Below are 12,657 nucleotides of genomic sequence, written 5' to 3'. Positions count from 1 at the left end.
GACGACATATGTCGACTCGACTATACTAGTTATAACTCATACAATCGAGACCAAAGTCAGACATTTAACAGTATCGAACACATGATTTCGAATTGTACTGACTAAGCAAAATTACATGGGAGGAATCAGTTGGTCAGTTCACATTTGAAATTCAATTAATTGCACAACAAATACATACATACAAATTATCAGAACAATTAGAAGAAAGACTCAATCAAACAACAAAGGTTCAGGCGAGGTGGACAGGAACAGTTGATAAAACTCAAAACACAGATTAAAACAAAACCTGAACAGACTTTTTAAACGAACATGGACTAACAGAAATAAACAAAGAAAAGCAAAACTCACCTCAAATCTCGAAAAATCAAAAGCCTTAACTCGGATTCGGACAGACCTTCTTAAGGCTGAACGGGCTTTAATCGAAGTGTTTCTCAGATGAGAAACACTTCGATTAAGGTCCATTAGACCTTAATCTTTTGGTTTGAACAAGACACGGACCATCGACGAAGACCTTTAAAGTTCCAAAAATTGGATCCGGGATTCGTGCTTCCCTGGTCAGATTCGGACCAAACCAAGCATGGTTTGGTCACGAGGGGGGTTCGGGGACTGCCTGGTATGAATTTAGGGCAGATCGGGGTAGATTTAGTTTTGACTCGAATCTTCAAATGAAGATTCGAGAAGGTGGGATGGGATTCGAGGTGTGTGGTTGGTGGATTTGGGTTCAGGACGGTGAGGAGCATCTATGGTGTTAAAGGTAGGGTCACCGGCGTCCATGCCGCCGGGTTTCTGGTGAAGGGAGATGGGGGCGGCTAGGGTTTGAAGGGGAAAGGTTTGGTGAGAACGAAGGCTGAGGTATCGGATAGGGGGGGCAGGGTATGGTAAGGGGCTTATATATGGAATGGGTGGGTTGATCTCAGCCGTCGGATCAATCGAAATCAATGGCTTGGATCTGAAGGCTTAGGGGAAACGGTGTCGTTTCATCCAAAGGGATTTTGGGTTGGTCCGGGTGGAAATGGGTCGGGTTTATCATGGGTTGTGAGGAGGTGATCTTGGCCGTTGATCAATCTGAGATCAACGGCCCAGATCAGATTGGATTAAACGGCGTCGTTTGGATGTTCTGGGTGTCAGCTGGTCACGGACCGGGCAAGCCTGGTTTTGGGCTGAGTTTGTTTGGGCCAATTTGTTTAAAATTGGCCCAAGTCCGAAAAAAGAAGGGTTTTTATTATTATTTTATTTTCTTCTTTATTTTTTTTTTTAAAAAAAACAAAACCTAAGTAAATCAAATTAAAATTAAATAAACACTTAATACAATTAATTGCACACACATTAAAATATTTTAAAACGGGTAAAATCAAACAAAAACAAAATCACGGACAAAGATGCCTATTTATGATTTTCTATTTAACAACCGTGTTACGGTTCAAATTACGCATGACACATACATTTTTTGTATTTTGTTTTTAATAAAAATAAAAATGGGCAAAAATCATAAATAATTAACAAAGTGCCATGTAAAAATCCAAAAATTGTACAGCAGGGCCAATTATTATATTTTTTTATTTCTTTTGGAGCGATTGTCGCGCGAAACAAAAATCACGTGCTCACACTTACATAAGGGGCAAGTATATAGTACTTAGAGTCGGACTTGTGACCTTCTTCTTGAGAGAGATGAGCGAAATTCCATTAACCTCGGTTTGTGTGTCAATACTTAAAAGGTGAGGTTCGCTTAGAGAGAGTTGAGGATGTGGGAGTTTGGGTTCCACAATAACCAAAGTAATTGAGAGAAGCACTTTGATGAAATGTGTCAACTCTTGATGCTCTTGTGTCACACTTGATCCATAGTTTTCAAAGTTTTAAATGTGTTAATGACGCATTCGTATTGAGGGCAATTGTTAGTCCCAATTGATGCTTGTTGAGGTTAGTTTAAGATAGCTGGAATTACTTGGATGTTCCTTTAAGGGGTGGGTCTTATTTTGTTTGCTTGAGGACAAACAAAGGTTTAAGTTTGGGAGAGTTGATAAGTTAGGATTTTAATGTGTTTATGCCTCTACTTACCTATGCTTTGAATATAAACTGATACAAAATAGTCCCAAAATGCTCACAAGTTGTGCTTGATTGCAGGTTTGATCGACAAAGTGAAGAAATGTCAAAGATCGGCTCAAAAAGGAGTGAAACCTGCTCAAGTATCAAAGACCAAGAGAATTGAAGAAGAAAGGGCCTAGTGAGGACCGCACGACAGTGACCGCGGCCTCACTAGGAGCTCACTATAAATAGGACATTTTACCATTTTTAGGTTAAGTTTTTTATTCAGAAACGCATCTGAGCTCGTGAGACGGATATTGTAGCCATTTTTTGGCATTTTTGCTTCCCATTAACAATAGATTATTGTAGTTTCTTCTTAGTAATTAATTAATATATTTAGTTGTTCATCTATTTATTCAGTGTCTTCTTTAATTATGTGTAGCTAAACCCATTAGCTAGGGTTGTGGCCCAACCCTAATGTGGGTAATTGATAGGTGTTGTCATCTAGGGTTGGATTGATATTTGGTTTTTGCTATTTGGGTTGATTTCATGTTTTTTTTCAAGAATTGATGGTTGCAAACACTGATTCAAGCTTAGTGGGTTTAACTCTTCTCGAAAGAGAGAGTTTATGACCCCAAAATTGACCCAACAAGGAATTGGGATGGACCCATGAGAAATGGTAGTCCCAATTAATGGGTTAAATCTCGAGAGAGTAATCACCCTACTTGAACCTAGTTGTTTGGTCTCATTGGGCTACCCAATTGATCTCGAGAGAGTCAATTGGGAAAAATCACTCTCTCTACCGAGAGGTGTGAGAGTGGGTGCAATAGTGCAACAGTTACAGCATAATCCCCAAATATGTCAATCTATCCTTACTAACATTTACCCGTCAATTAGCCACCTAGGTGATGCTACGACCCTAGTGCTCTTCTACCCATTAATTACAACTTAGCAATATTCTATTAGCATACTTTAACTTTAATCCTTAGTTTTATAATAGTAGTTATAAATACAAAAACTCAAAAAATGTTTGAAGTGACATTAGAAGCACAACCGCAACTCTAGGCTAGACAGAAAATACAACTCCACTACTAGCTCCCTGTGGAAATTCGATCTCGGACCTCTATTCGGGTAAAAGCTATTGTGATCCGCTCTTCCTACCATAGCGTAGTGTCGAGTCGGCAGCGATCAAAAACCAATGGAATATTTGATGTTGGAGATCTTGGCTGTTGAAGTGAAGCAAGGGAATAAATCAACTAATCAGTTTAAGGCCATCTCATTCAATCATATTTCGGATGCCATTAAGCAACAATTAGGAATGGAGGAGTGTACACCTAAGCATGTGGAGAATCATCTCAAAACACTAAGAAGCACATGGAATACAATGCAAACTCTACTAAATAAAAGTGGTCTTGGATGTGATGATAGCTTGAAGATGATTACTGCCAGTCCTAGAGTTTATGCTTTACACGTTCAGGTAAAATATTTATATATATATACTTTCCTTATAGTTATTACATAGTTGTAGTAATAATTACATAACTCTTGTTTGTGACCAAGTATTTTCACCTTAATCTAGTCCTGCCCATGTTGAATCTGTATATGATTTCTTCAAATTTGATTTGGCTACATCCCCAGAAGAAACTCGAGGTTTAATTCTTAGATGCCCTCAAATTCTTGAATCCAATGTCCCCTTCTGCCTGAGGTTAGATTTTTGCAAGGTATTGGCTTTTCCTATGAAGAATCAACTAAATTTTGTGCTAGATTTGTCACATAGCTTCTGCACGCTGCTGCCCCTCTAGTGTATATATGGATAAATGCAGAGAGTTTAGGTTAGGATGAGGTTTCAGAGGAACCTTTGATTCATGTGATCATTAAACAAAGAGTTCTTGCTTTGCTTAACATAGTGTTATGTGCTTCCCTGTGTGCTAATTTGTTTGGTTAAGGCTTCTTACGAAGGAGATTTATGTATGCTTACCATTTTGAAATGCTTAGAAACTGGAATGTTTGTTCTACTTTACATAAATGTAGTTTGTTGCCTAACCAATAGTGGTGATATTATCTAAGCTTTGGGTGAATTATGGAATGTTAGGATGAGGTTTGAGAGAGCCAGATTTTGTGGCAAATTTTCTGATTCATCTAATTTTAAAGCAGTTGTTGTGGGGACCTTAGAATATTTACAGTCAAGAATCAGAAATTCTAGTAAGTCCTCTGCTTTAGTAATTTGAAGACAGTTATAGAGAATAGGAAACTTATGTTATTATTTTCTGTATCTGGTGTTATTGCTGCCTGTCGGTTTTGGACTTCCAAGCATGTTTTAGTTACTGTTTTCTTGTCATGTGATTATTTAGATCCAATATTTTTTGTATTGTTTTGTGTAGAGCTATTTATTTCCATGTAAAATGATAAAAATAATATCCATGTGATCATATATGATTGAAGTTTCCTTTTATGTCTAAAGTCTAATGTCAATCTGATAATTAACATATTCATGTATTTACATGTAATACCATAATTTTATATCCATGTTATATGACTATTTCTAATGGTGAAAGATATCTTTATTATTCTTTGTCCTTGGTGTCTAGCACCACATGCTAGTGTCAAATTTGAATTGCTATAAACTTGTCGTTTGCTGAGAAAGCTAACACGTTGATTATTTTGTTATTGTCTTGCTTGTCCCGTTCTTATACTTTTTGATTTGTCGTTGTATTGTAGGCTCATCCTACTCATGAGAAGTTCATTAATAGAAAGATTGAAATGTTTTAAGAAATGTCCCTTGTGTGCGGGAATGATCGAGCTAGGGGTGATTGTGCTAAGTCCCTTGATGATATAGGCTTGGATTGTAGTTCGGAGAAAGGTAATGATAATGACATTGAAGGACCATCAAAGAAAAACGATGTGCAAGACATAGTAAGTGAAACTTCTCAAGTCAAAGCAAGTCATAAAAGAAGTCGTTGTTCTAATGTACAAGATATGGTTGGTGATATATCAACAAAGCTTGGAGAAGTGGCAGCGACAATCAATAAGATAGCTGATAGTCGACTAGATATGACAAGATTGTATGAAGAAATTATGGCAACAAAAGATTATGAAGAAGAGTTCTTAGGTGAAGCTTTTGATTATTTGGTGCAAAGTGATATGTTAACTAAGGCATGCATGGCAAAAATCAGAATCTCCGCAAGGTTTGACTGGAAAGATTCAAGCGACAACACTAAAATACACAAATGGGGTTGGAAGAACAAAGCTAGAATATGAAGCAATTATTATAGAAAAATATTTTGTTGCTTGTCTAATATGGTGTGTGATACTTCTGTGATGGTTTTTCTCATGTCTACTTGCTTCTTGAGTACTCCTATATTGAGAATGGTTATTGTGGAGTTGATTATATTTCTTCTCTTTTTTCTGTGTATGAGACGTTTATCGTTGTTAACCTAAATTTTATATGTTGCAAGAGGTTATATAATAGAAATATTGTTTAGAGTACTTTTTTCTCATGTTGTAGATAGAGTATTTTCTTTTTCATTTTAACAAAATGAGTATTTTCTCTTTCTATGATATAGAAAAAGAAATTTCTTTTATTTCAACAAAATGAATAATTTTTGTGTTGTAGAAAGAGTACTTTCATTTTGTTTCAACAAGAAAAAACATTTTTTTTCTAGTTATGGACCTCAAATTTTAACGTTCTTGTGTGAAAAAGTAAATCAACATATTAGTTCTTTTGGATTTATGTGAATTTTTAGAAGAATAATTGAATTTTTGAAGAAAAATATAATTGTCTGGGGGGGGGAGCACAGGACACATGGGAATTGAGGGGAGGATGGGGGTGAGGAGAGTAACATAGGAATTTATTTTCCTAAAAAAAGATTTTCTACTCTCTAACCAAACACTAGAAAACATTTTCAAGGAAAATATTTTCCAAGAAAAACATTTTCCTTCGTACCAAACACACTCATAGACACCAATAATTTTCCTTGAGAATAGAGTTGTCAAATTATAATAATAAGACAAAGACATCTCCAAAGTGAGAAAGAAAAGAAGGTGGAAGCATAAATAAGTTCTACTTATTTACTCTCTTTACTTCTAATTTTATTTTATTTTATGTCAATTGTGATGTATGAAACAATATTAGGATCGAATATTCATTATATGATATCTCGTGAAAATATTTTTTAAATTGCATGCGTGTCGTAGTTTGAATAACATGTCGCTAAAGGTTAATTTTTTTTTAGTCAAATGAAATAGATCAATTGATATGTACAATTTCATTGCATGAATATAATAAAATTATGTGGAAGATTATTTTTGATGTGGTAAACATATGAACTCGGCTTATATTAATATTTTTCGATGTTGGATTGTATCTACCACACATGTTTTCACACATGACCAACTTCACATTGCACACACAAAAAAAAAACAGCAATATCGGCAACAAAAATCACGTTCATGACAAAGCAACCTAAATGGATGAGATGAACATATACCATAAACAATATCTATAAGAATGTATTAGCTTATATATGCTAAGGAGCAAATTTATAGGTAAAAATATGGGGCACGTGAACTCATGGTCTCCCTGCAAAATTAGATATTTCATGTAGATATTTTCTAAAATTGCTATAATATTAACTGGTGATACCCATGCTCAAAGAAGTTTGAATGGTGCACTTGGTTGAAGGTTGAATTAATTATCAAGAGGAATAGGGATCTATTACCACTTAATATATTTTTTTTTCTCCTTTTTTTTTAATAGTACACACATGTACTAAAAATGCTAGATCCGCTTCTATCTATGCTTCGTCACATGTTTGTAACCTCATAAAATCAAAGTAAGTAAAAATGTCATAGGTATGTAATTAAACTTTAATTATTAATCTTTATAAGTTCAAAGATATACGATCATTTTGATCATTTATAGAAACTTGTGCTTTATTCTTTCATGTATAATTATTTACTAAATTTTATTTTAATAATATTAATAATATTTTATATCGTGTACTACATGATTCGATATACACGTGCAATGCACGTACAGAGAAATTAGTATCTAGAAAATATGGGAGAGTTGATGAAGAAAGCGATATCATCAATGTCGTACAAAAAATCATTGGACACAAATTTGTCGTACACCTGAACATTTTGTGAAGGTATATTATAGTGTATCATCTGTTTTGAATTCACATTGTAGTCTATCTAGAACTCTATTGTTGTAGCTTATCCATTGTAACAAAAGAGATTACTCTTCCTTTAGAATAGGTATTAGATAAGGATCTCAAAATTTTATATTTATCTTCAAAGATGTACAGAATCTATATAAACTAGAATAATAATAGCAGAAGATGCATTTGATCTTTTCCCAAACTATTTCTCATTCTTAATCTTTATATGGTATCAGATTTACCCATCGATCCTATGACTACTTCTCAAATTTCCAGCAACTTGTTGTCCCTTGCAAAATAGACCAGTTCTTCCACCACTATTCAACTACCAAATCTTTCTCTCAAACTTGACCGAAACAACTATTGTCTTTGGAAAGAAAATACCTTGGCCATACTCAAAGCCTTTTCGCTTGATTCCTTTGTTCTCAGTTATAATCCTCCTCCAGAAACTATTACTGTCACTTCTACTTCAGTCATTACCGCTAAAAATCCACCCTCTAATACAGATTCCTCTCCCCCCAAGCACAATCAGTAGTTACTTCTAACCCTGCCTACGAGGAATGGTGATGTAGCGATCTTCTTATTCTCGTTTGGCTTCGTCAAATCATTTCTGATCCACTTCTTGGTCACCTAACTCGAGCCACCTCTTCCTATGATGCTTGGACGAAAATTGAGTGCATGTTTCAGTCACAGACACGCGCCCGACTTATGCAACTAAAATCCCAACTTCAAAACCTTCCTAAAGCCAATCTTTCCATCACAGAGTACTTTGAGAAGAAGCGTGCAATTGCTGGCTCTCTAGCCGAAAGCTTGTACTTTGTACAAGATGATGACTTCATCTCATTTGTTCTTAATGGCCTTGATTCTTCATTTAGTATTTTCAAGGCTGCATTCAATATGCATTCCGGTCCTATCACTCCGGAAGAACTGTTTGGACTCCTCCTTCAAGAAGAGGAACATTTAGCCGAAGAACTTCGCTCTACCACTGTTAACACCCACTTTGGATCTGATCCTTCTCATGCCCTCTTGACACACAGTTCATCTTATCCAACCTCACCCCTTAACACCAATCAGTCTTCTATTCTTGGCCCGCCCTCATTCTCTAATCGCCTTGCCCATAATCCTCATAATCATGCTCACATTCCTCATTCTCTCGGTCCAATAATCGTCAGTCCAAGCGTCGTGTGCAATGTCAAATATGTGGCAAAAATAATCATGATACTCGTAACTGCTACAATCGTTCCAACGAAAAAGATTTTCCACCAACAAGGCAGCCACCGTCTTGGTCAACTCCTAAACAAGCACATCTTACTTCTCATTCAGCTATTGTTGATCCTGCTTGGTACTTCGATTCTGGTGCTACACATCATGTGACCTCCGACATGCCTAATCTCTCCTTACATGTTGACTACACCGACAATGATGGTTTGGCGGTGGGCAATGGTATGAAACTTCCTATTTCGCACATTGGCTCATCAATTTTGTCTACACCCACTCGACCTATTTATCTTAACAATGTTCTTCATGTCCCACAAATTTTCAAAAATTTACTTAGTATTTCTAAAATAACTCGTGATAATAATATCCTTATGGACTTTCATCCTTATGATTGTTATATGAAGGATTTGCAGGGAAGGAAACTACTTCGAGGAGCACTTGATGATGGCCTTTACCGTCTTCAACTTTCATCACCTCATTCTCGATCTTCCCCACCTTCTGTCTTTCTTGGTGAACGCACTTCTCTTGTTGGTTGGCACTGTCGACTGGCTCATCCAAATGAAGCTCTTCTTCGACGCCTTGTGTCTAACTTTAGGCTACTTGTTTCTAATTTTGATTTTCCTAATGTTTGGGAACCTTGTCAACTAGGAAAAAGCCGATGCTTACCCTTTTTCCATTCCCATGTTTCTAGAATTAGTCCCTTTCAATTAATTTATTCCGATGTTTGGGGACTTTCCCATGTTCCTTCTATTAATAGATCTTGTTCCTTCTATTAAAGGATCTCGCTATTTTGTTTTTTTCATTGATGATTGCACCAAATTTATTTGAATATATTTTATGTCTCATAAATCACAAGTTTTTCAACTTTTTGCTCAATTCAAATTTTTTGTTGAGACTCAGTTTGAAACTAAAATAAAATCAGTCCAAACTGATTGGGGAGGTGAGTACCGAAATGTATCATCCTTTTTAAAAAAAATAAGGTATTCATCATCGTATCTCTTGCCCTTATACACCTCAACAAAATGGTGCATCGGAACGCCGAAATCGAATTATAATTAAAAAAGGACTCACTCTTCTATCTCACGCTTCTCTTCCTTATCAATTTTGGGAGCATGCGTTTAACACTGCCACATACTTATCCAATATAACCATATCTTCCTCTTTATCCTTTAAGTCACCATATCAATTACTTTATAAGAGTTCTCCTGACTATGGTTTTCTCAAAGCATTTGGTTGCCTTTGTTATCCTTATCTTCGACCCTACAATCATCATAAAGTTGATTTTCTATCTCTACCTTGTCTCTTTATAGGGTATAGTTCTCATCACAAAGGTTACCTTTGTTACCATGTCGCGTCTTCTCGAATTTATATTACTCTCCATGTTGTGTTTGATGAACATATTTTCCCTTATTCCTCTATGTTGTCAACCGCAAAATCCTCCTCTTCCTTGTCACATTCTACCAACTCATCCTTTTCTTTACTTGATCAAGTTTCTCAACATCTAGCGTTCACATTATCTCGCACACCCTGTCATGTCAAGGCCATTATCAAATGCTCCAGTTGCATCATCTATCCCCTCATCTGAGCATATTAATCATACAAACTTACCCTCTACTATATCCCCTACGACCCCTCCACAAACAGATCCTTTACCATCTACTAACCCACCTGAACATCTACCACCATCCATTGGTTCCTCTTACTCGGCCACAACTCCTTCCTATTTTCGCCCCTCAGACACCTCTCGCCATCCCATAGTTGTTTGAAGTAAAACTAATTCATTGAAACCAAAAGCTCTTATAACATCTCGTCATTTTCTCCCTCCTGATCCCTCTCACATTCCCGAACCTACAACCTATCACCAAGCCTCCAAATTTCCTGAATGGCACCATGCTATGCAGACAGAATTTTTAGCTCTTATGTGAAATAGGACATGGACATTGGTTCCCCCACCATCTAATTCTAACATTGTTGGTTGTAAATGGATTTACAGGATTAAGAGAAAAGTTGATGGATCAATTGAGCGTTACAAAGGTCGCCTTATAGCTAAAGGTTTTCACCAAGAGGAGGGTGTTTATTACTTTGATACTTTCAGTCCCGTTGTTAAGCCCACAACTATCTGGCTTATCTTATCTTTAGTTGTGACAAATAAGTGGACCATTCGAAAACTTTACATTAACAATGCATTCTTAAATGGTGATCTCTCTGAACAAGTGTTTATGGAGCAACAAAAAGGTTTTGTTGATCCTCATCGGCCGCATTTTGTATGCAAACTAAACAAGGCCTTATATGGCATCAAACAAGCACCACTTGCTTGGTTCAACAAGTTAAAGTTTTTTCTCATCGGCCTTGGCTTCCGCTTTTGTTTATTTGACACTTCCCTTTTTGTGCAGCAAGCTTCTGAGCATACAACATATATTCTTGTTTTATGTGGATGATCTTATTATAACTGGTAGCGATAGTAATTTCATTACTACATTTATTCGCTCTCTTGATCAACAGTTCTCACTCAAAGATCTTGGCTCCTTAAATTATTTTCTTGGTATTGAAGTAACTCCAACATCAAAAGGGATTCTTTTATTTCAAGGCAAGTACATTCGTGACCTACTTCGCCGAACCAACATGGCTGATGCTAAACCAATTTCTAGTCTGGCTGAACCTGGATCTAGACTTACTCTTTCTGGTGATCCCTTTCCTGATGCTCATTTATACCATATTGTTGTTGGTGCCCTTCAATATGTTACCATCAGTAGGCCAGAAATATGTTATGTCGAGGAAGAGGCAAACCCGAAAATAAAGAAGATAAAGAACACCAAATTTTAACGTGGAAAACCCTTCAAATCGAAGGTAAAAACCACGGGATCACAAAGATCCAAAAAGCTCCACTATAACAATAAGAGGGTTACAAAAGTTCTCCAAATTGGCTACACAACAAGTGCCAAACACGGAGCAACAATAGCAACAACTAATCAATTGAAGAAAGAGTATAATCCACAAAAACGAAGCTTCTGTTCGAGGCTCAAAATAAGATACTACAAGCCTCCAAATACGATATCCACCATTCAAATCCAAGAACAAGATGTTACGAACACTCAGTCAAAATTTCAGCCTGATCCAACGGTTAACGAATCGATAAACGTGATTTGAAGTTGGCTGGTCGAAATATAAATCTGCAGCAAAACAAATATTTTTCTTCTCTCTTCTCTCTTGACGAAAGCTCTCTCAAAAACCACTCTTATATGCTTAAGTCTTTCAAAGATTTGTATTAATGAGCATAGAATAATTCTCCAAGGTTTTCCTATTTATAGATCATGAGTGGTACTTTCTCTTAAAACCAAAACCCACTCAAAATAGGAATAAACCGAATCCAATTCCAAATAGGAATGGAAACCAAAAGAGAATAGGATTAGGCCATTGGGCCTTTGGCTGGACAACATGGGCATGTGCCCAACAAACTCCCTCTCCAGACAAGGGGATAAATGTGTCTTCAAGTAGAGGAACTATTGACAGGCTTCATGCCTGCCAATTTTCTACAAAATTCATGTTTATCTACAACCACTGCCTTTGTCAGCATATCCGAAGGATTTTCATCAGTGTGTATATTTTCAACCTCAAATAATTTCTCTTCCACGACCATTCTTATCCAATGATACTTTCTATTTATATGTTTGGTCTTAGAATGAAAAGTGGAGTGCTTGGTGAGACAGATAGCACTCTGATTATCACAAAATAAGATGTACCTTGGCTGCTCAAAACCAAGATCATTAATAAACTCCTTCATCCATAATAGTTCTTTGGCATATTCTGTGATAGCAATATATTCGGCTTCTGTGGTGGACAGAGCTATGCACTTCTTTAGTCTAGATTGCCAAGAAACAGCTCCCCCTGCAAAAGTGATCAAATAACCGGAAGTGGATCTTGAATTATCAAGATTGCCTCCTAAATCAGAGTCTGTGTAACAAACAAGTTCAGGCTTGCCATTGCCAAAGCACAACTTTAAATCTACAGTACCTTTCAAATACCTTAATATCCATTTTACTGCATCCCAATGTTTTTTTCAGGATTAAAAAGGAATCTACTAATAGTACCAATGACATGTGCAATATCTGGTCTAGTGCAAACCATATCATACATCAAGCTACCAACGACAAAAGAGTAAGGAATACGAGACATATCCTTTTTCTCTTCATCAGTAGATGCACTCTGACTAATACTCAATTTGAAGTGTTTAGCAAGAGGAGTACTAACCACTTTT

The 12,657-nt window shown here is 36.4% G+C and overlaps 1 protein-coding gene across 1 annotated transcript; it reads left to right on the top strand.

Annotated features, from left to right (window-relative positions):
- The first annotated feature begins 3,220 nt into the window (after positions 1–3,220).
- LOC138890623 (uncharacterized) lies at positions 3,221–4,791 on the top strand. Its single transcript, XM_070174026.1, has 2 exons — positions 3,221–3,499; positions 4,741–4,791. The coding sequence occupies exons 1-2, from the start codon at positions 3,221–3,223 to the stop codon at positions 4,789–4,791; spliced, it is 330 nt and encodes a 109-aa protein (XP_070030127.1).
- Positions 4,792–12,657: the final 7,866 nt, after the last annotated feature.

The sequence above is a fragment of the Nicotiana sylvestris genome, chromosome 4, assembly GCF_000393655.2.
Source record: "Nicotiana sylvestris chromosome 4, ASM39365v2, whole genome shotgun sequence".
Taxonomy (NCBI): domain Eukaryota; kingdom Viridiplantae; phylum Streptophyta; class Magnoliopsida; order Solanales; family Solanaceae; genus Nicotiana; species Nicotiana sylvestris.
This window is presented reverse-complemented; position numbering and strand designations above follow the sequence as displayed.